The sequence below is a fragment of the Aulonocara stuartgranti genome (genome assembly GCF_965226115.1).
Source record: "Aulonocara stuartgranti genome assembly, chromosome: 17".
NCBI classification, from domain to species: domain Eukaryota; kingdom Metazoa; phylum Chordata; class Actinopteri; order Cichliformes; family Cichlidae; genus Aulonocara; species Aulonocara stuartgranti.
This window is the reverse complement of record NC_138953.1, coordinates 18,988,415-19,013,334: the sequence shown is the minus strand read 5'-3', so window position 1 is coordinate 19,013,334 and position 24,920 is coordinate 18,988,415. Positions and strand designations below refer to the sequence as shown.

The 24,920-nt window shown below is 44.2% G+C and overlaps 1 protein-coding gene across 1 annotated transcript; it reads right to left on the bottom strand.

Annotated features, from left to right (window-relative positions):
- Window positions 1–4,334: 4,334 nt before the first annotated feature.
- On the bottom strand, window positions 4,335–14,923 carry LOC309692301 (tetraspanin-8-like; the record flags this gene model as incomplete). The annotated part of the gene is made up of 9 exons (XM_082510655.1): window positions 4,335–4,499; window positions 5,636–5,719; window positions 5,967–6,014; window positions 6,157–6,261; window positions 6,491–6,586; window positions 10,304–10,378; window positions 11,777–11,881; window positions 11,983–12,039; window positions 14,864–14,923. The coding sequence occupies 9 exons, from the start codon at window positions 14,921–14,923 to the stop codon at window positions 4,335–4,337; spliced, it is 795 nt and encodes a 264-aa protein (XP_082366781.1).
- Between the last annotated feature and the right edge of the window lie 9,997 nt (window positions 14,924–24,920).

Sequence of the window (24,920 nt, the reverse complement as noted above, 5' to 3'; positions counted from 1 at the left end):
TAGCTGTTTAAAGGTTGCATTATAAAACTCTTTGCCTTCATCTGTTTGTAGTTTCACAGGGATCCTACCCTCACTAAGTATATCCTCAAAAGCAGCTGATACAACAGACCCTGTCTTGTTTGTTAGGCATCTAACCCATGCGTATTTTGAGAATACATCTATACATGTTAGCAGATATCTCACATTATCATTATCTGTCACATATTCACACATGTCAACCAGATCGGCTTGAAACTGTTTGTCGACCCCTGTCACCAATACTCTATTTCTGGGGAAATGGATCCTTGCAGGTTTATGGAGTGTGTAGGTGTCGTCTTGTTCTAAATAATGTTTGACCTGAGATAGTGGAGGTGTTACACCTGATGCCTCCCCTGCCGCTATACGTAGCTTATTTAAACTGGCTAACCCCGCAGGATGGGCTGGATCATGATATATTTTATGCAATGTGCTTTCCATGATTTACAAACCACAAATGACTATGATGTTGATGTTAACAAGTCTTTTTATTTAATTTTCACAAAGACACAATCACAGACAATGGATACTTGGACACCCCACATTAAACCAGATGTAACCCAGCCCAGTAGTTTCCAATCATGCGGAGCATGGCTGGTTTAACACGGCGGGCGCAAGTACTTGCATCTAGCAGGTGCCCAATGTTGTCATTAATGGCGCATACTATATATCGCTCTGATCTCAGTTCACACATGATGTGTTCTGCAACTCTGCGGATTTGTGTTCCAGACCCATCTGCAGTGGATGAGCGTACAAACAGCCGGATGGCAGGGATGAATCGCTCAGTCTGGAGCCTTATCATCACATCATCATAGTAGGTGTCGAAGAAATACTCAGACAATTCCTGCAAGCAGCTGTGTTGCACCTGACTGGGGTGGCCTGTTTGGCATCCGTAACATGTCTCTTGTATAAACTCATTCAAAGCCAACATTAACAGGTGGAGAGTTGCGAGTTTGATGTCGATTACAGTTTCATCCCACAGGTCTGATATGAGGGGGTCCTGCGAGCATTGTGGTGAGGGTGGTGGAGTCTGGGGGGTCGGGATTAGCAGCTCTGTTGATGGTGACTCCAACAGGTCCCACGAGGGCGTGTCATTCTCTGTAAAATGAAAACCACAAGCTCTTAATTTGTCACATAGATACACACTCAACCCCACACACCCGCACATTAAACCTACCAGTTTATTGTTTAGCTGTCGGAAGGTCTTATGATTTTAGGTTTACACAGGGTACCAGGCAAACCAGTCTTCGGACAACTCGCCAGATCGTCAAAAACAAGGCGCTTTCTAATACTCTCGTACGCAGTGTTGAGTCTGTCCCTCTTGATCGCGTCATCAATCTGGCTAAACAGACGCGACAAACCTCTCCAGTCGCACCACTGTATAAAAAACAAGTCCTTAAACCATCTTGTGCGCTCTTCGAGGTTTAGAGGGTATGGATTTAACCTCCAGTTTTCAAGCCCTCTGGAAGCAATAAGACTATCCCTGTCATCACATACACTGAGAAAAATAAAGTCGTCGGGGTTGCGATTGAAACGATCAGCCTCAACCCTGTAAAGCTCAGGGCCTGATGCACTGTTCCACTGGGAAACATACAGCAGCTCTGGGAAACCCACATTGTCCAGGTCCGCACACACTACGGTGCGGAAGAGCTTCCAGTTTTTAGTAGACATGACTTGGGCTTCCCCCCAAAACAATCCCTCACCACAATCTACACTAAGCACAACTGTCCCTTCGGTATATTTAATGGCATACACATACCCTTCGACGCCTCGATATTCTAACTTGAATACAGTTCCATCTGCGGCGTTTCCACAGCGTTGCTTTTTACGTTGAGGACCCCGACTGCATACTCCTGAAGACATACCTAGAGTGCCTGTGGCATGGGCGATGTCCTGGCTGGGTGTCATTCCGAGCTCCATAGGTCGATGCGTCGGGGATCCTTAGCGAGCGCGATGTGTCGGTGCTCTAGGTCGATGCGTCGGGGATCCTTAGCGCGATGTGTCGGTGCTCTAGGTCGATGCGTCGGGGATCCTTAGCGCGATGTGTCGGTGCTCCTCAGACCGTGGCGGTGATGCTCTTAGAATGTGAAAGGATCGCTTTTATACCCATACAACCTAGCACATCCCACTAGGAGGAGTCGTTCCCGCCCAGAGGGTAAGAACACCTGAACGCGCATGCGCACACACACGAAACTGGTCAAATCGGTTGTCAAACCGGCCAAACCGGTTGTCAAACCGTTTGGTTGGCCGCCATCTTGGACTACTGCCATCGTATTACTGAACGCGCATGCGCACACGCACGAAACCGGTCAAACCGGTTGTCAAACCGGTTTGGTTGGCCGCCATCTTGGACAGGTGCCATCGTATTACTACTGCTGGGATAAACATATCTATAACCATTTTGGTGTTCCTGTTGATAAAGTTTATTATAATTTAATGCTAAAATCAATAAGGTAGCTTCTAAATATTTCATTTTTACCACCAAATTTCATTTTTTTTTATTTAACACATCAACAGGACTGTTTGTAATAACCTTCATTTTTTACAAAAAATAAAATGAAAATGCAAAGTACACACTAATATACAGACATAGTTACACACTTCAAAGGATCTAACAACCAAGCGGTTATCAGCCGCCATTAATTATTAACCTCATATTCTTGTTCAGTTTGTCACAGCAGGCAAGCTGACAGTGATCATTTACGGATTTTTACAACTGCAACATTTTGAAATGATTACATCCTAGAAATCACTGCAGCATGAGCACAAATTCAAAGAAAAAATTTAAAACTTGTTTTCTGCAAACACCACCACACTGTTATTAAAAATGTTTTTGGATACACGTGTGGTTGTTTTCAAGTTATATGGCTGCAGTATTCCTGAATTTACGAGGTGCCCTTAAAGGCACCATGATGAATTGCGCTGGTATATTGAACCGTATAGGTGCGCAAATTATTCTGGTGTGACTGCGTGACCGGTCAATAAGAGAGAGTCATAAAGATATTTAATATTTCTATTTCTTTATGTTATACTCTTATCTTAAATCCTGTTCACTACAAACTATTTATCAATACAAGCAAATATATTAGGCATAACACACACACACACACACACACACACACACACACACACACACACACACACACACACACACACAAACGCAATGTTTTGGCACCAGGAGCAGCAGTGGAAAATTTCTGCTGCTGAGCCGGAGAGAAAAGCTGTATGGACGTTGTTGGGCTCACGTGCACGCAGTTTAAACATCCAGCTGTGACTCATTTTGCTTCCAGGAGTTTTAGTTTCGTTGGAAGAGAGAGAGAATTTATAAAAGCTTTCCCAGACCTTAAACATCAACAGCCGTATAGGCTGTTTTTTTTTTTTTGAGTGTGTAAAAACAGTGCAGAAAAAAATCCACTGAGTCTGTGGTCATTGTTACACAATATGCAGCTTTGAGGAAAACAGACCAGTAATGAGAAAAGGAAATGATAAGTATTCTTGTCATTTTTATATTCTTTTGCTCTCCTTTTTCAAAATAACTGTTTTACTAATTGGCTACTTTTTCATGTACAGTAGCCTAAACACTTTTATTAATACACCATACTTGGGAATAACACGAGTTGACACAAAGTGCTTTTGTGGTTGCTGGCAGTTCATCAGACTATGTCTCGCTGTAGCAAATGAACTGTTAATAGTAAGAAAATATGGGAAAGAGAGGGGAAACCTGGAACTAAATACCAGAGCTGTCCTGTGAAATGGAATGTGTGGGAGGACTCAACAGAGAAACTGACAAACACACACACTGAAACTAAGTCATGTGAACCTGACGCTGGGACTGGGGATAAAGAGATAACTAACACAACAAAACAAAAAATCAAGAACTATAAATAACAAACTAAGAAACTAGAACATTAATTATGTTAACCTTTCAAAGAAATAAATACCAAGTCCAGAGCAAAACTCAAAATGCTGAGTCAAAGACTCAGAACCATGACAGCTCTCCCTTAACTCCAGCTCGCCCTCAAAGCGGTGAGGGGGCGGGAGATACGAAGCTCAGCACAGAGGAAAGATTACAAACAGATTGAATCTGCTTATCTGATATTTAATCATATATATATATTTTCTGTCACCAAACAACATCTGAAGGTTCCTTTTTTATTTATTTTTTTATTCCACAGATATGATATTACTGATATATGATATATTACCCTTCTATCCCCAGTGTATATGTAGCCTGTGTCCATTCCCTCTGTCTTTATCAGGTCATGTCCCATTAGATTAATTGATTGATTTAGTATAGGTGGTTTAGACTAACACCAGCTCTATAACTGAAAGTTGTGAGGAGGGTTTGAGGCTGAAGGCGTCTTCTCTGGCGTGTCGTCCAGCAGCTCGTAGGCAGGTGGCTGGTCCATCCACTGGCAGTTCAACCTGATGCTCGTGTTATACATCTGATAGATCAGCAGTGATGACAGCACCATGCCGAAGAGCTACACACAAACAACAGTTAATAAAGACTGACACGATGATGTTTGTCACTCATGCACTCTGTGTCACGATCCTGGGTCTTAGGACCCAGTGTTTTGAGTTCTAGTTCATTTTGATGTTTATAGTATGTTTAGCTCATTAGGCCTCCTATGTTCATTTGCTTATTAGTTCCCCCTTGTGTTTCAACCCATGTTAAGTCTCCCCTGCCCTTCATGTCTCTCTGTGCCCCCTCTGTTCTGTTTATTGTGTGTCTTTGCATGTTTGAGTTTCTTGTTTTCTGTCACCCTGCATTGTGCATTATGTTCTCATGGTTGGTCTTTTGTTACTCCCTCTAGTCTAGTCTCTTGTGTTCAAAGCTGAGTATTTCCCTCTGTGTATTTTGGTTCTTAGACCTCTGCCTTATGGTTTGTCTCTGTTTCTTAGTTGCTGTCTCCACTGTGTCTAGTTCGCGTCTCTGTGTGATACTTCCTGTTTTACTTTGAAGGTCCATGCCTCATGTGAGTGTTTCTAGTTTTGCGTCTCTGTCTCGTCCAGTCCTGATTTCTCCCAGCTGTGCTCTCCTTCTGTGTCTCATTCCCTCCTTATCCCTCTGTGTATTTAAGCTTTGTGTTTCTCTTTGTCAGTGTCGTAGTCTCCCTCATAGCTGTGTGATTTTTCCCTGTGGCTCCTCGTGCTTTAGTCTCCCCAGTTTAAGTTTAGTACTGTTTTTTGTGTTTCACTTTATGCCAGCATTAAAGCTGTGTTTTTGAGTTTACGTTTCGTCTCCGTGAGTTTGCGTTTGGGTCCTCTCCTGCCTGCCACACAGCTGAACCATGACACTCTGTGGTGAAGATGAGTTTACCCAAGCTAAAGGATCATAGCAGGAAAAAGTTTACTATTCCAGTGCTGAAAAGTTGGTGTATTTCCAAAGTTCTGAATCAGCTCTTTCTTTAAAAAAAAAACATTCTCTGTAAATATTTCTAAGTATTTGTTAAGAGCACACATCATTCAGCATTACCTGGGCTGTCAGAGATGTGGACATAAATCATTTCAAAATGCTTTTTTACGTTTTTGGAGGAGATTTAAATACAAGGCAAGAAAACATTAAAAAAGCAGAGCTATGGTGACATAACACATTTTACTTTAATGAATAACTCACTGTTAGAACAAAGAGACCAAAGATCACGCCCAGGGTGATGTTGGCATTTCTTACAACCCTGCTGCTGATGATGGGAAAGCAGGGCTGAAGACAGAGAGACAAACACATATGAACTCTGACTGCAGTGACAGGAAAAGGAATTTTTTTCAGGGGATCAGGAAACAGATAACACTTACCTCCATTATTTCATAATCACATATCTGTTAAAACTTCTTTAAAATTGTCAGAGAGAGCATTGGCCTTGATGTGAACGTTGAAGGTATACACTTTTTATATGTTCACACCTGTGTATCAAGTGATAACTTTAATTTTAGCATTTAGCAGCTCTCACCTGTGTGAAGACAGACTTCTTCTGCCAGAAAAGGTTCAACAGGAAGTTCTAAAAACACAGGAAACAAACTCAGGAGTCATTTTGTTTGTCTTTCAGTTGGAACCATTTCAGAAAGCGTCAACACCTCACATGAAACTGAGTTAATACAATAACTCTGCAAGTTATTAGTGTCTCAGCTTCTTTTACTCACTGTGTAGCTGACTGTCTGACATTCCTCTACATCCTGTTTGCACAGGCAGGAATCAGGGATGCTGTTCTCCCAGTCTTTGTAGCCAAACAGACCACAGCAGTGCAACTAAACACGGACGGGAAGAAGAGCTACAAGCTGCAGTGTTATTTACACCACACAGTGCAGAACAAACCACACAGAACTCGGTGCTGGTGACTGCTGCCACATCAAAAATAATACTGAATAATACAGAGCATATCTTGTGGAAGTCAGAAATCTTAAAGCTCTGGCTTTTCTTTTGCTCCTGGACTCAAAGTATTGTGCTATACTGCCTGACAGTGTGATAGGTGCTTACTGATGTCTGTAGTCTTTCAACCTGATCCCTGATGTCACCTGAAGCCTGATCCAGTGGCAAAAGCAAACGAAACCTTTCCTCCATCACATGCCCCAACTGAAAAATCACACAGGAGTGTGTTTATTAGTTCATAATAATCTATAAAACATCAAACAACCTGCATTTGATGACATTTTACTCAAATTAAAATTGTGCATGTCTGCTCAAAACTAGTGGAAACAAAAGCAATCAATACTAGGGTAGACAAAGAAAAGAAATCAATGCTAAAATTACTATTGGTCTGGATACTCATTTGGATCAGTATCAGTGCCGCAGACAGACAGTTCATCCTGACCTCACCACCAGCTGAAGCTGACTTTCATAACAGCGAATAACTCTTTATGATGAATTTTAAGAGGTCAGTAAAGCTCCCATCTCAACAGCACTCAACAGTTATCAGTAACCAATGTTCCCTCTAAGCTGCGCGCATGCGCAATTGCGCACTGCTGGCACGGTCTCTGTGCACAGAAAATCTGCGTTGCGCACAAAAAAAAACTATCCTGAACTGAAATTAAAATAAATACGTTAACAATTCATTCTGTTCTGCAGTGTTAGTCAGTAAGTGACTGGCTGCTCCAGTATGGGATTAGAATGATGCCACCTTATCCCATAGTCTAGCCAATGCATTCACATACGCAGCTAATCAACGTTGACAGGCTATGACAGCGTCCTTATGTTCCCACACCGGTGTTTTAGCTAGCAAAGCGGCGTGGCTGATGTGGAGTGAAGCCACGTTAATGACAACGTGTACAACCATTTTAGATGTGAGCAGGACAGACGGAACAATTGATGGAAAAAGTGTGGACTTTATACCAGTTTTTAAATTGTGTTGATAGGCCACGTAAAACCATAGTTATGATAAAAATATATGCAATGTTTGTTTTTTTTCTTGAATACTTTCGTTGTTTATATTTACTGCGGGAAGAAACGGTAAAAACAGTGTTTTATAAGGAAAGCGCTCGAAAGCCCTCTCCGCCTGTGAGCAAAAACAAAACCACCCCCTTGCGCCCCTCGCTTTTCCTATTGGTAGAAAAATGTACCATGTCGACTAATCAAAAAATGATATGGCAACATGGCATTTAGATGTTTAGGAAGGGGGAAGTTTTAGGAGTGACGGCGGTGTTTTGAGATGTGAGAGATTTGTGATGTTTAGCGCAAATCTTGTGTAGTTAGTGTGTAGTGTAGTCAATAGTTCTGTTGTGTGTGTCAGAACAATGAGGCGACTGCTGAATGTTACAGGTGTTACAGGAGTGATACATGGCCTGCCTGCATTTGGTAAATGGCCTGCATTTGTATAGCACTTTTCTAGTCCATAGGACCCCAAAGCGCTTTACACTACATTCAGTCATTCACCCATTCACACACACTTTCACACACTGGCGATGGCAAGCTACATTGTAGCCACAGCTGCCCTGGGGCGCACTGACAGAGGTGAGGCTGCCGGACACAGGCGCCACCGGGCCCTCTGACCACCACCAGTAGGCAAACATGGGGTTAGTATCTTGCCCAAGGATATTTGGCATGCAGCCAGGATGCAGCCTGGGATCGAACCACCAACCTTCTGATTACATCTCCTGTTGTCAGGCCTGCAGGTATCAGGCTGCAGAGCATCCTGACCAACTGTATAACAGTCTGGTATGGGAACTGCTCTGCCTCGGACCGAAAGGCGTTGCAGAGGGTCGTGAAAACTGCCCAGCGCATTGCCAGAGCACCACTTCCTGCCATAAAAGACATCTACAGGAAGCGGTGTCTGAAAAGGGCTGGGAAAATCATCAAAGACCCCAGTCACCCATCACATGGACTCTTCACCCTCCTGCCCTCTGGGAGGCGCCACGGGAGCCTCCGGACTAAGACCACCAGGTACCGGAACAGCTTCTTCCCCACAGCTGTCAGACTCCTGAACTCTGCCTCCTGACATCTGACCCACGTTAAACTCATGGACTGAACATACACACACCCACAATGGACAACTGTACCCTCAAACACACAATAATAACATGGACTGAACCACCACTCACAACCACCAGCACTTTAGCCTCTGTAGAAACTATCCACATATCTCACTTATCTTAACTGCACTACTGTATAGCTCTGTGTAAATAATCATTCTGTACATTCGATAATCTTTAATCCTACGACTGTTTACAACTTCCATAGTTCACATTTCTGTATAGCTGTATATCTCAGATTCTGTAAAGTTATTTATTTCATATTCTGTATAGTTTTTCATATTTATATCCTGTTCATAGCCTGTACATAGCTTGTACTCACTACAGCCTGTACATACTTATAGTTATAGAATATTCACAACATACTTCATACCGTGTACATTATAACATACCATAATAGACCCATTTCTGTAATATACTTACATATCTATATTATTGCTAATATATGTTGTAATATATCTATATCACTAAAGCACTTCTGGATGGATGCAAACTGCATTTTGTTGCCCTGTACCTGTGCATGTGCAATGACAATAAAGTTGAATTCTATTCTATTCTATTCTATTCTATTCTATTCTATTCTATTCTATTCTGTTGTTCTCCTTTATCTTATAGTGGAGAGAAATTATGTTTTGGAGTGGCACAAATAATTTGTGTGGCATCAAATTTGATACAGAACACCTGATTGTTCTGTAAATAGTTTGACATTAAATAAATAGCTGCAAAACACTTTGTTTTTTGCAAAACTCACTGTTTTGAAGAAGTAATTATATAATTAATTGCCCAACATTGGTCTTTAAATAATGTATTTTGCAGACAGAGAGTTACAGGACTCTCTCCCAGACCACAGACTCATAATACAAGTCAGAGCTTCATAAAAACAAAACAAAACAAAGTTGTACAACTTTGTTTTGTTTTTGTTTTTCTGTGGAAAACACGTGTTTTCAAAATTGGAGTTTAAGTTATTTTTACTTCCAATAGTGTTAACATACTACACAGGTCATGAACAAGATTTTTTTTAAATTTTCAATGTAAGTGGGCTAAAGCAGTTAATTAAAAGTAGTCTAACATAAATGTAAACGCTGTAATTTGATTATTTTAATAAACCATGTAACTTGGATGGATTCGATGCTGGCGTGACCACAGTGCACACGTCTGCTGTTGCTCACAGTGCTTCAAGGGATCACTCAGGGAGTTTGTGTGTTCGCTCAGACACATGGAAAATTAGAGGGAACATTGTCAGTAACATTTGCCGTTTAGCCATTAGCAGTTACCCAACAGCCACATTAGCCATCTGCTACATTGGATTAAGCTACCGGCTAATAATAAAACGTTCAGTGTTGGAGCTAGAGAGCAAATGTCATCAGCTGTGCCTGTCTGAAACATTAATACTATTAATTTACAGGATAAACAATTATTTGCGTTTAATTTTTCTTGAGAAAAAAGGGAAACATCTGCTATACCTCTAAAAAATAAACTTTATAGGTCCTGTAACTTTTTCTTCCACTTTGTACTCAAACTCAGGTCCCCCCACACACTTTCCTAATTAACTTTGAGATAACCCAACAGAACCCAAGTGGTGTGCTGTTAGCACTCTTCATACTTTTTGGTAAATTACTGTTGTGGTTAAAATGCATTTCTTCTTTCAGGATGTCAACTCTGACAAGGTCCATGTAGCACAATGAAAAACCTCCATGTTTCTGATGTTCCTGCATGAACCTGGGATCTGTTTGTGTTTTGTTGGGAATGCTGAGTTTGAGGGAGAAGCTTCGTTGCTGAATGTTGAATACAGAACCAACACAGTAAAAAGAAACCGGGTCCTTACGTTTGGTCGGGCTGCAGCAGTGATAGCTCCAGCTCTGAGCATCAGCAGACTTCCAATGAACGTGCACAGCAGGAACTGCAGAGAAGGAACCAAAGAGATGCTGCCTCAGCTTCTATATGTAAATACCTTTGTTGCATTTTGTTTTATTTTGGTTGTAGTTTTCTATTTTGTATCTAACCACATCAACATGGGACTTTTAAGGAGCAGGAGAGACGTGGGAGAAAGATAACTCTGTTCATCTGATTTTCAGAAATAAGAATGATGTGGGGTGCATTATCTCAAATTCTTTTCTAAAGTACAGCTTTCATGAACTATAATAATATGTCATGCTGTTTTATTTTGGATAAAGAGAAAGAAACTTAGCAGTAAATAAGTAACTTATATCAATAAGTAATAAATACATGAATCAATAAATATGATCCAATGTGATTATGTGTTCTGCACAATGAGCACTTTCACTGTCTTCACATGAAATATATTTTAAGGTAAAACTTTTGTACTTTTTAATTAAGTAAAAAGTAGAATTTGTTTCACTACTTTACAAAATCTCCATGCTGCTCTTATTTCCGATTAAATAGTCTCATTAAAAAGCAGTATGCTGAAGCATTTTTTAAAAATATGAATCTGGATTCAAGTGACAGAAATTCTTCAGTTTTCAGTGTTTTATTATTAAAATCAATCAAAATTTCCATTAAACAAAAAAAAAGGTGGATGCTGGTAGTTTTAGTTTGGTTAACAATGGGAGAATTTACAAAAAGAAAAGAAAAATGCAAATGGAAACAGTCGAGAAAATGATAATTGGTGTATATTTGTTATTGATTATTTATGATTATATTATTTCCAATACGTATTTCTCTTCTTAGCTGACATTAATAACTTGCCTCAGGCTATGCTGGCTGGTGACAGAAGGACCAAATTATCACCACCTTCCTGTCTGTGGCTTGGAAGCAAAGAAAAGACCTTTGGGATGACCCAAGATCAGGGAACGACCCAGCTTTGGTTCCACTATAGCGCCAAAATGTAACCTACTTACTCCCCAGATGTTTTATATTACTTTACTTTGGGGTTCATGGCAAACATTAAGTGAATAAAAAGTTCAAATCTTTAAAACTGTATAGGTGACATTGGGTGCTTTTGACAAGGTTGTAAAAAAGTGGAATGAGGTAGATATTACAACAAATATACACCTCGGGTCTGCATGAACCCTAGTGATTAGGATGGGGGTTAAGGCCTTCCCTTTAAGTCAGCTTTATTATAAGTGTTATTAGGGATATCCCCTCTGTGACATCATACAGCTCCAAGAGCTGGAAAAACAGACTCCATGTAAGCTAAAAGTTAACAGGGATGTTCAAGTAATGTACATGTGACAGAAAATAACAGATGGCAGAAGTGAGAACAAAACTCTTTCATGCTTCAGTTTACCTGAAAAATTACTAATATTTGTCAGTCAGCAGCCATTGAGTTTTTGCTCACCACAGTTAGGCTCATCAGGTTTGCCGTGTGGGCTCCGTGAGCCCCCAAGATGCTGATCACCACGGTAACGGAGGCAAAGATGTAAAGGTGGGTTGTCTGAACAAACTGAATGAAGAATAGTTTTATGCTTGATTAGTGCTTCATAACAAACAGCTGTGTGTGTGTGTGTGTGTGTGTGTGTGTGTGTGTGTGTGTGTGCTACTTACATTGTCATGATAACATTTAAACAGCAGAGCCGGAGTTGTAATGAGTCCCACTATGAGCTGAAACACAGCAGAGCAGCATATCATCCAAGGAAGTTTCAACAAAAGGGGAATCCTGTGTTTTCTGGGCTGTGTACAAGTGTAAACCAACACCATTTAATTTTCTACGTTTATGTCTGAGATGGAACCTTATTATGGAGTCGTGGTCCTCGAGTCTCTCGTGCTGGCTCGCCTTTCCTGTGTGTTTTTCTATAGTTGTTTTCTCCCTTTGTCTGTATACCATGTTCACATATCTTTGTGGGGACCAAAAATTGGAACGTGACTATACTTGTGGGGACTGACAGTCCCTTATGGGGACAAAATGTCCGTCGCGACGAGTTTGAAGGTATTTTTAAGACTCAAAATGTGGTTTAAGTGTCAGGGTTACATTTTGGTTATGGGTAGGGTTAGGCATTCATTTTTGATGGTTAGGGTAAGCGGCTAGGGAAAGCATTATGTCAATTAGATGTCCCCACTAAGAAATGAAAACAACTCTGTGTGTGCTCCCCCATGTCTCCACCTTCCTGCTGGAACGCTGAGCAGCTGTGGGGGTTAGGGCTAAGACTACTCACCTGCTGAGTGAGCAGTTATCAGGCTTCCTGCTTAAGGTGCGTTGTGTTGGCCCAGGTCCGCTCACGGCCTCCATCTTGTTGTGGAGTCTGTTTTTATGCTTTGGATAACTGGTCTGTCTGTGGCCATGAATACTGACCCCTGTGAGATCTGCTCTTTGTGCCCTTGAAACCGGCAATACCTGTTGCCGCTGTTGGAACTCAAATGCCTCACCACCATAGCTGGACTGGCCATTGGGCATACCGGGCATTTGCCCGGTGGGCCGCTGACGATTTTTTGTTTTTATGGGCCGATGGATTTTTTTTATTTATTTATTTTTAGGAAGGGTATATATAATGAAAGGTGTTGGATTGGCCAGTTGGTCATGATCGACTCTGGGCTGGACCAATTACAGCCGAGGAGGCCGAATGCACCCGCCCCCTTGTTTAGCAATCACGTGATTTTTCGCGCATTGCATGCCGGGAACTCGTGGCAAAACAATCCAAGTACCGCATCAAATGCAAGCATTTGCAGCACCACAAACGTTCAATGCCGGTCCGTACAAAGACAGACTCGACGAAAAGACAAAGAAAAGATACGAGGAAAAAATCAAAGGAGTGAAAGGGTTAGACCCGTACGAGCACACAGAGTGGACAAAGGACGTTAGCGTGCTGCCCAACTTTCACCACGCTCATATTTATAATTATACGGTTCTTGGAGTGAGTGCATACACTCGTGAAGTTTAGTAACTTCAGGTCACTGCAACAAGCCCAGGTACAGTTTACCGACGGATGGGTGCAGGACCTTGAAATGCACCGTGTAGAACGAAAGACCATCGTACGAACAAAGGTAAGTTTACCAGTCTCACAAATCGTCGTCATAAATACACATTCGTTAACCGTTTATTAATATAACCTTTGAGCTCAACGGTAATTAATTAGTAGTGGAAATAATTTCTGGTTCATTACAGAAATGTAGCAGTGACAATAATATTGTATGCTGTAATCGCACTGGACAATTAGTGATACAAAACAACTGTTTTATCCTGTGAATAAAAGCATATGTTTTTGTCAATGTACCATAATAACAGAAGCGAAACACAATATTCTGTCAGGACAATTCACTATTTATGCACAATAAACAAAGGAGCATAGTGCAACAATTTCTGTTCAGCGCCAGACTTGCTTGTAACCTATATCACCAATTATGTTAAGAAAAATGACGTATTAACTACTACAAAACTCTGACCTTTGTGGGAATGCTTGGAGCAGACTAACATGTGAGCTGGAGTGTTCTGGGACGTTATATTTGGTATATCCAGACCATCCGTCGGCTCTTACTTCGGAAACATGGCTTAAAAAATTTCTCTTCAACGACGTAATCCGATAAAAAAAAAAAACGATCGGCTTCCCGTGGCTGTCATGTGACCGGCTATTGCAGTTAATAATACAACAGCTTCTTGCCATTTTTTGTGTTTCTTTTTATCGCTGTGTAACTCAGTTCAATTGAAAGCCTGCGTGCGCTAGTACCTCTTGCCACAAGTTCCCAGAATCCTTTGCGGTTTTACCCCTGAATGACGTCACATTTTCAATCTTTATCCTGGTGGGCCGGTCTCTAGTCAAAATGCCCGGGCCGATTTTTTGTCCCAGTCCAGCCTTGCTCACCACCAACTTTGATTACTGCCTTTTCTTTCCTGGGTGATCATTCTGTTAGTTTCTAACACATGGTTTAAAAATCTAACTAGCCAACAAACAAGCTAAACCAAAGCTATTTGTCTTCCCTGCATGTCCTGATCTTCTTAAAGTTTTTGTACCTTTTTTCTGATTGCTTTGTGTTTTTCTGGACTCTTCAGCTATCGTGTGCTTTGCTGCAAACTCTAGCCATCATTGTTTTTAAGATTTTGATGGAGCTTACCTCTCAGCCCCTTTGCATTTTCATTTGCAGAGGAAACGATAAAATCATTCAAATGTTTTGATCAGTAGAACACCAGGCTGTCTGAAGTAGAACAGAATATCTGAAACTCCCCTTTAAAACAAATAGCAGCTTAATGTGACTGTAGAACGTGAAATTATATCCCTGTGCCTCTGAACAGATCATGTTCTAGCTTCAGACTGTCATAAAATTTACATGTTCAGATTGTTTGTATTGATTTATTTACTAGCTCTGTAGAGATGTGAATGTCAATAACTCAAAAATCCCGACTCATTGTGTGTCTTTACTGTTCTCTCTCTCATACCTTTCATCTTCTTAGAAAGAAAACAGAACCATTTCCCCCTTTTAAAATCCAGTTACTCACCAAAAAGAAGACGTTGAAGCCGAAGAAGAAATGTCTGAGAGAAGGGCTGACCTGACTCATGCTGCTGTATGATGAAGCATAAATGCATCAACACGTACTGTGATTCTGCATCCAGCGGTGGTTGGAAAAAGTGATAGTACAAATGAATCTTGGAAAGCAAGAGAGAAGGGCAGGGCTTCCTGTAGAAGCTTCCTGTAGATTAGAAAGCTAATGAATTATTTGTCATGATGTGCTGTGCAGGCAGACAGGATTGGACCCAAACGCAGGACTAATAGAGGCAAAATGTGAACTCAAAAGTAGCTTTATTGCTGACCATGGCAAACCAAACAGAAACCCAATCTGGGAAGCTAGAACGAAAACACACAAGTAAACACCAGGAGAGACACAGCGGGGGACTAATGTTAACAACATGACAAAGGGAATTGGAGACAGGAGGAAGAAATTAGAGCTGACGAAACAAGGACAAGTAAAACTAGACTCACTGCACATAGGACTGGGACTATCAAAATAAAACAGGAAACAAGAGATTATTTACAAAGACGCAGACTTGATACTATTTTTTTTTTTTTGGCCTGTCCCGTTTGGCTCTTTTGCCATCAGAATTGTTGTCTAAAGGCAAAGAAAGATGCCCAACGGATTTACTTTACCAGATTGACCATCCCAGCCTTGCCGTAATGGCCCATTTGATTCACCTTTTATTGTTTATTTTATTTTCACTTACTGAATACGGGACAGACTTGACTGGGGGAAAGAAGGGGAGAAAGAAAGAGGGAAAGAGAAACAGCTGAGAAGAGGGACGGGGGAGAAGGGCAAAAAACAAAAACCAACAGAATGAGCAGAAAAAGAAAAAAAAGAAATAGAAAATGCATATATCAATCACCTGGATCACCTGCTGAGAAAGAAAAAAGAAAACAAGCAGAAGAGAACAAGAGTAATAGAATAAACAGCATCACAATGATATATGGGAATATGACAGTAAATACTAAATATTAAACATTATTGTGCAGCACATAAGATCAACAGAACACAGTGTGCTTTGAGGTAGGAGCCAAAAAGGGTGTAGTTTGTGGGTGTGATCACCCGTGTGTACACCTGTGAGCATGGACGCGCTTGTTTTTTTAAAAGGTTCCTTCATGTAATGATCTGCTAGAGGGTGTGGGGGGGCCACAGCCCCGTCCTCCAGGGCATGAAGCAGGTGTGGAGGAGATCAAAACTCCAGACATCCAGAGGCCCCCAGAACACAAGAGACCAAGGAAGACCAACAGAGGGGCAGCCGCGCCACTGTCCCAGAAAGAGCTGAGGAGAGTCCCAGATGAGGGCTCACTCAGCAGCCGCGGAGCAGAAGCCAGGGGGAGTTGCAGTGACGCGCCCGTGAGCTCCGCCGGCAGCCAGCCGTGCCTGAGTGACCGAGCCCCAGGCCGAGAGGCCGGGGGCACCCCACCTCCGAAGTGGCCCGAGCGAGCCCCAGGCTCCAGGCCCCGATAAGCGGCCGCCAAGGAGTGAGCCGGTGTGTACCTGGACGCCCACCCCCGGACACAAAGAACCACCAACGCACCGACACCTGAGGGAGTCCGCCACTGGCAGGGGAAGTGGTGGTAGGGGGAGATAGGCCTCCAAACCTTGGAGGGCCTGAGATGTCCCCAGAGAGGTGGCGCCTGACACTCAACCTGACATATAGACACAGAAATACAGGCACACACATATACAAACATCCATTCCCACCCTCATGCTCTCATATGCACTTACTCCACACTCAACCAACGTGGAGACAGACATAAAGAGACGCTGTACACACGATCACACTCCCCAAGCGTACTCTACAAACCGGGTCTAGGTACCCTTACCCCTGGAGCAGACTTGATACTAAACTAAAAGGGACACATGGACAAAACCTACGAACTAGAAATCACCAAACAAAGAACTAGAGTGCTAGAACGACAGAGAAAGAAACCTAAACACTAATAGTGATAACAATGATAAAAATCAAAACATCAAATCAGAACACAAGTCATTGACAGCAAAGAAACCATAGAACAACAATAATAACAAACAAAACACTGGGTCACCGACCCAGGACCGTGACACTATTAAATATTAATAAAGAGACATCAGCACGGTCGAACAAAAACAAGAACAAAATTCATTGTGTTTTCTTAACATTCGTTTTTTTGAACAGGGTTTTTGTGATTGTGGTTTCTGAAATACTGAGTTTTCTTAAAATTTGGTGCATGAGCATAAATTTGATTTTCGAAAATGTTTTTTTTAAATGTACTTTACTTTTTTTTTTTTTTTTGGCCTGTCCCGTTTGGCTCTTTTGCCATCAGAATTGTTGTCTAAAGGCAAAGAAAGATGCCCAACGGATTTACTTTACCAAATTGACCATCCCAGCCTTGCCATAATGGTCCATTTGATTCACCTTTTATTGTTTATTTTATTTTCACTTACTGAATATGGGACAGACTTGACTGGGGAAAAGAAGGGGAGAAAGAAAGAGGGAAAGAGAAACAGCTGAGAAGAGGGACGGGGGAGAAGGGCAAAAACCAAAAACCAACAGAATGAGCAGAAAAAGAAAAAAAATAAGAAAAAAAATGCATATATCAATCACCTGGGTCACCTGCTGAGAAAGAAAAAAGAAAACAAACAGAAGAGAACAAGAGTAATAGAATAAACAACATCACAATGATATATGGGAATATGACAGTGAATACTAAATATTAAACATTATTGTGCAGCACATAAGATCAACAGAACACAGTGTGCTTTGAGGTAGGAGCCAAAAAGGGTGTAGTTTGTGGGTGTGATCACCCATGTGTACACCTGTGAGCATGGACGCGTTTGTTTTTTGTTTTTTAAAAGGTTCCTTCATGTAATGATCTGCTAGAGGGTGTGGGGGGGCCACAGCCCCGTCCTCCAGGGCATGAAGCAGGTATGGAGGAGATCAAAACTCCAGACATCCAGAGGCCCCCAGAACACAAGAGACCAAGGAAGACCAACAGAGGGGCAGCCGCGCCACTGTCCCAGAAAGAGCTGAGGAGAGTCCCAGATGAGGGCTCACTCAGCAGCCGCGGAGCAGAAGCCAGGGGGAGTTGCAGTGACGCGCCCGTGAGCTCCGTCGGCAGCCAGCCGTGCCTGAGTGACCGAGCCCCAGGCCGAGAGGCCGGGGGCACCCCACCTCCGAAGTGGCCCGAGCAAGCCCCAGGCTCCAGGCCCCGATAAGCGGCCGCCAAGGAGTGAGCCGGTGTGTACCCGGACGCCCATCCCCGGACACAAAGAACCACCAACGCACCGATGTCTGAGGGAGTCCGCCACTGGCAAGGGAAGTGGTGGTAGGGGGAGATAGGCCTCCATACCTTGGAGGGCCTAAGATGTCCCCAGAGAGGTGGCGCCTGACACCCAACCTGACATATAGACACAGAAATACAGGCACACACATATACAAACATCCATTCCCACCCTCATGCTCTCATATACACTTACTCCACACTCAACCAACGTGGAGACAGACATAAAGAGACGCTGTACACACGATCACACTCCCCAAGCGTACTCTAAGCCCCGGGTCTAGGTACCCTTGCCCCTGGAGGGGGGGAACTGCACCCAGACCCAGGTGGTGTTACCCTTTTCCCTGCGGTGGGGGGAGGCAGACCGCCCCGACTCCGCAGCAGCAGGGAGGCCCCACACTCCAGACCGCAGTCGGACGGCCAACTCCTCCTCCTAGCCCCCCCGCTCCAGCAGGTCGCAGAGAATGGGGGTGAGAGAAGACTCCAAACCTCCCTCCACCCGCTCATTGTAGTGTTGATGCATGTGTGTTCTAAGGTGCATTTAAAACCCAGGAGGGCATGGAGCTACCTGCCAGAGAGCAGCAGGTAAGCGCATGGTCCCTCCTGCTGGCCCTCAATGTCTACGTGTATTTAACATTGAGAGGTGGGCAACGATGCCAGGGGTGGGGTGTACACCCTGATGGTACTTTGGATTCCGTGTATCGTGCCCACCCCCAAGATCCTATATGTATGTGTAATGAGAGTGTGAGTAATGTGAATGTCTAAGTTGTGGGATAAAATTGAGGCAGAGGCAGCCAGAAGGGGACGGGGGACGGGGGACGGGGGGGGGGGGGTGGCCTCCTCTGCACCCTGGTGACATACCCCTACTCCAAGGTCCTGCATGTGTGGGTGGTTGTGGTGGAGCGGGAAGAGGGAGGCAGCTGGAGATGGGGAGGGAAGGAAGGGAGGGGCAAGTGACCCCTCCCTAGGGCCAGCTCCCCCGCTGACCCCAGTAGGCACCCCCATACTCCGCGACCTACCAGGGAAAGGGGGCCCAGGCCCATCCAGACCGGGGCCCAGAAAGGCAGCGCCTCCCGGCCCCACAGAGCCCAGGACAGTCCACCCAACCCCACCACAGAGAAAACTGCACCCACCCCACCATCCACTCTTCTTCCAGACTACATAAGACAATAAACACCCAGGCTGAGATCTTCCTCCACCTCTCTTGTATCTCCCCCTCCTGTAGAGAGAGCCCCTGAGGAGAGGAAAGCTCCTGCAAGATGTGACAATCTTCCCCACCAGTTGAAGAGCCCCCCAGGTGGCTCGATGCACCGGCGGCACCCCGCTCCAGGGCTGGGCCCCCATGCACCCACCCGCCCACAACCCCGGCAACACACCAACCAGGACCCAAGCCCCCGAGGCCCGGCCTGGGCCCCAGCCCAGAGACGGAGCGCCCCCAGAACCTCACGCCCATCCCGGACCCACCCAGGGGCAGCCAGGCTACCAGGTCAGTAACCCACGTCCGTCAGCACAGACCCTCCCCTGGTCCCGCTGCACGCAGCCGCGAGGAAACAGTCACCTGAGAGCCAACAGAGCCCCTAACCGGACATGACCGCTACCCCGGGTTGAGACCCCCAAGAAAAATGCCTCCGGGGAACCCCCCGACGCCCTAAGCCTGTCCCTACCCCCACACCAATCACAACAGTGAAGGCGGGACCAAACTATGACCCCCCACCCCCACTAGGTGATGGAGCTGATCAAAGGAGCCCAGAGCAATTGATCTGATGTGGTGGCAGAGGCTGTATCAAGACTAATGTAATCTAATAGATAATTTCTATATTGGTTAGAATTAAGATTATTTTTATTTTTCCAGTTCATGAGGACTGTTTTCTTGGCTATGCATAGGGCAGTGAAAACCATATGGGCGATATTCTTTTCTGAAGTGACATTATCTAAGCTGCCCAACAAACACACTAAGGGGGAAGTTGGAATGTTACATTTCAGACACTTTGATAAGTCTTCACATATCTCGCGCCAAAACTTCTGAACTGGTGGACAGAACCAAAGAGCGTGGATATAATTGTCCGGTGAATTGGTTTGGCAGTGTGAGCAGTTGTTGGTAGACGTAAAGCCCATCTTGAACATCCGATGACCTGTATAGTGCACTCTATGTAATATTTTGTATTGAATTAATTGAAGACTGGGATTTCTAATTAGATGAAAGGTTTTTAAGCAAATCTGAGACCAGAAGTTTAGGGCTAAGTTAACTGATAAATCCGCTTCCCATTTTGCAATAGGAAGTGATATTGATTCATCTCTTTTATTGATTCATCTGTTTACTTTTTTTTATTGTTTTATGTCCAGAAATGTGGTTTTCTAATAATACATGTAAAATTAGAATTCCTGCTTCGTCTGCTGTCAGTTATCGTTTTGTAAATGATGACCACAGAAAGTAAAAAAATCTAGTTTTATCTTGCCTGTGCTGATGATGGAGTGGACAAAAGGATCTGCACAAATACATAGAAAATCAACATGAGGACTTTGGAATCATTTGTCTTTCACTCTGGCTGCTTTAGTTCTCTGTAGAGAAGTTTACAGCATCCAGATGGCTGTTATGGCTGTCTGACTGATCCATGACTTCACCTGAGTTTTTCAGCCTTGACCCTTTTCTACACCTTGATTATTGCATGTCAGTTTGTCCAGGAGAGAGCACCCCAGCAAACAGGTTTCCTATTTTCTTCCTGGGTTACTGAAAATAATGGACCATCTGCACAAAAGAGCATCAAGTCAGTTCAAAGCAAAAAAGCAGCACATGAGTGCTAAACTCCTCCACCACAGGAGGTACAATGATCTGGCAGCAACTAAGGCCAACCTTCAGCCTAAATAGTCCATCCATCCATCCATCCATCCATCCATCTTCATCCGCTTTATCCGAGGCCGGGTCACGGGGGCAGCAGCCTAAGCAAAGAGGCCTAGACCTCCTTCTCCCCAGCCACCTCCTCCAGCTTATCCGGGGGAACACCAAGGCATTCCCAGGCCAGCCGAGAGATATAATCTCTCCAGCGTGTCCTGGGTCTGCCCCGGGGCCTCCTCCCGGTGGGACATGCCTGGAACACCTCACCCAGGAGGCGCCCAGGGGGCATCCTTCTCAGATGCCCGAACCACCTCAACTGGCTCCTTTCGATGTGGAGCAGCAGCTGCTCTACTCTGAGCCCCTCCCGGATGGCCGAACTTCTCACCCTATCTCTAAGGGAGAGGCCAGCCACCTTTCGGAGGAAGCTCATTTCTGCCGCTTGTATCCGCGATCTCGTTCTTTCGGTCACTACCCACAGCTCGTGGCCATAGGTGAGGGTAGGGACGTAGATCAACCGGTAAATTGAGAGCTTCGCTTTTACACTCAGCTCCCTCTTCACCACGATGGACCGGTGCAGCGTCTGCATTACTGCAGCTGCAGCCCCAATCCGTCTGTCGATCTCCGGCTCCCTTCTCCCATCACTCGCGAACAAGACCCCGAGATACTTGAACTCCTCCACTTGGGGCAGGAACTCATCCCCGACCCGGAGTGGGCACTCCACCCTTTTCCGGCTGAGAACCATGGCCTCAGATTTGGAGGTGCTGATCCTCATTCCCACTACTTCACACTCGGCTGCGAACCGTTCCAGTGCGAGCTGGAGGCCCTCACCCGATGAAGCCAACAGAACCACATCATCCGCAAAAATCAGAGATGAGATTCTGAGGCCACCAAAGCGAAAGCCCTCCTTGGCTGCGCCTAGAAATCCTGTCCATAAAAATTATGAACAGAACCGGAGACAAAGGGCAGCCCTGGCGGAGCCCATCACCCACCGGGAACGAGCCCGACTTACTTGCAATGGTTGTATAGGGATCGAATGGCCCGTAGCAATGGGCCAGACACCCCATACTCCCGCAACACCTCCCACAGGACACCCCGAGGGACACGGTCGAATGCCTTCTCCAAGTCCACAAAACACATGTAGACTGGTTGGGCAAACTCCCATGCACCCTCAAGTATAAAGAGCTGGTCCAGTGTTCCATGACCAGGACGAAAACCGCATCGTTCCTCCTGTATCCGAGGTTCAACTAGCGGACGAACTCTCCTTTCCAGCACCCTGGCATAGACTTTCCCAGGGAGGCTGAGGAGTGTGATCCCCCTGTAGTTGGAACACACCCTCCGGTCCCCCTTCTTAAAGATGGGGACCACCACCCCGGTCTTCCAGTCCACAGGTACTGCCCCTGATCTCCACGCAACATTGCAGAGGCGTGTCAACCAATTTTCTCAGTCGACGTCAGCAGCGCTCCGCCAGCACTATACACAGTGCAGGTAGAGCACCGCTTTCCCCTCCTGAGACGCCTGACGGTTTGCCAGAATCTCTTCGAGGCAGTCCAAAAGTCTTTTTCCATGGCCTCTCCGAACTCCTCCCACACCTGAGTTTTTGCTTCAGCCACTGCCTAAATAGTAGCTAAGGTAATTATCACATTGCATACAGGTGAATGAGTCTCCATCTGCTTCCAGGTATAAAGGAAAGAAATGTAGATGAGCCACGAGAAGGTTGCTAGAGACATGTCGACCCCACAGACAGAGGAGAGAAAGAGAGTAACAAATGTTAAACTTGGAAAAAACGAACTCAACTGAAATCTCTTTACTTTAATCTGAATTTGATCAAATTTTCCAACACAGCCAGACTTTGACGAGGAGGCTTTGATGCAGGGTTTCCACTCACCTGACAAACACTCTGTCCCACAGCAAGGCAGCTCAACTCACTAGGCAATATTTACTTTTAAGGGAATAGTATTATATTTGAAATTCATTTTGTTTTCTGTGTTCTTTTTAAATGTACTATAAGAAGTTTGTAGTGCAGTAAAAACATCATGGTCCTGGGTTTTGGGTTTTGGACTGAGGATGCCTTCTGATTTCTTATTTCTTATTTGATGTTCTATTTTGTTCTTGCTTTGTTTCTTAGTTCATTGTTTCATATATCCCTATTTCAGTTAATATCCTGCTTAGGATTATTTGGCTTATTATGTTTGTTATTTAAACAAAGAGAGGCAGGCACTCCTATCTCTTTAAGAAGCTGATCCATTGCTTGCAGACAGGAAAGCTGCCATGTGATATCTGGGAAATTGCTCGGGGGAGTGTTACTGTGCGTTTATGTGGTGTGTCGACTGACCACTGTGTAACTGGCGCCATAACTCTGTGTGTAATCTAGGCAATCCAGCTGACTATCTAAGAAGAGGGACTGGTACTAAAAAAGTCCTCCAGTCTTCAGCAGTGAGGTGGACCCTCACACACAAAGTAAGTTCCTGTTTCTGCTGTAAAGTGAGATGAAACTGAGTCATGCACTAGGATGAAAAATACCATCTGTTAGATATGCTTCTCTGAACCGTTTCATTTGCAGTAACACATCTAAAAAACTGCAGTCCTCACCTGCCTTAGTTAACGTCAAAACTCACGAATCAACAATAATGTCAAATAGAAAACCTTATTGTCCAAAAAGAACACATGGTTTCAAAGAAAGACAACCATTCGGCATCACAATGGGTCCAAGGGTTTCATCACCTAATGGTAGTGTTGGTGCCAGTGCCTAGCCTGGAGGGGTCTGCTTGTCCCTGAGTGGATATGCCTCTCCAGACTGACCCAAGACCAAACTGGTCATGAACGATGTAACAGGCAGCATAACATTCTCCAAAGCTTCTCCAGACCAGTCAGTTACATGTGCTCATGGTGAACATTCTCTCACCTCTGAAAAGCACAGGGCGCAAGTGGTAGACCTGGTGCTCTATTCTGGTCTTCTGTCAAAAATGCCAATCGATCTCCATGGTGCTGGGCAGTGAGCACAGGGGCCACTAGAGGACATCAGGCCCTCAGGTCACCCTCCTGACATCCTTTCCTGATTTTCTGGTGAGAGACAGTGACATAAGCGGCCTGTTGGAGGTGATTTTGCAGGGCCCTGTTACTACAATGCTAATCCTGTTATACCAATCATGCTGATGGGTTAAGGACCTTCTACGGCCCGTCCAGCTCTTCCAGTGTAACTTCCTATCTTCTGGACTCTCTTCCATGCTCTTGAGGCTGTGCCAGGAGACACAGTAAACCTTAAACAGTGCCATGTATTGATGTGGTATCTTGGCAGAGGTGGACTACCTATGCAACTTCTGTATGGTCCAGATATAACCTCATGTTACCAGTAATGGGCCAACTGGGTCTTTACCTCACAATATAAAGCAGCTTGAGGCCAGTGTTGTTGTGATTTGGTGCTATATAAATAACCCAGCCCAAATGTCAAACTATTGGAAAAACAGTCAGAAAAGATGAGGAGGGAAAAATGTCATGTTGCCTCCACCTGTTTTGGGGATTGACTCATTGTTGCTCCTCTAATGCACTTGTTAATTTCATAAACACCAAAGTAGCTGAAACTGATTAACAAGCTCCTCTGCTATCTAACTGACCACATCAATATCCCAGAAGTTTAACTTACTTGAAGCTGTACTCGGAGTAAAAAATATTCCTGTATTTCTTTTTCAGTAATTATATATCTGACCTGATATTTCAGGAGACAGATCACTCAAGGGAAGGAGGAGCTGTGTCTACTGTTGTGTCAGCACTTGACTCCGCCCATTTGTCTTGAAGCTCATACACAACCGTGAACATGATTTAGAATTCAAATATCAAATGTGATGATGTTCAGGGCCTCAGCCTCATAAACATGACACTGACAGAGCATCATCTCAGTGCCCAACAACAGGAATATACACAAGAACAATGGGGATTTATTCTGTGT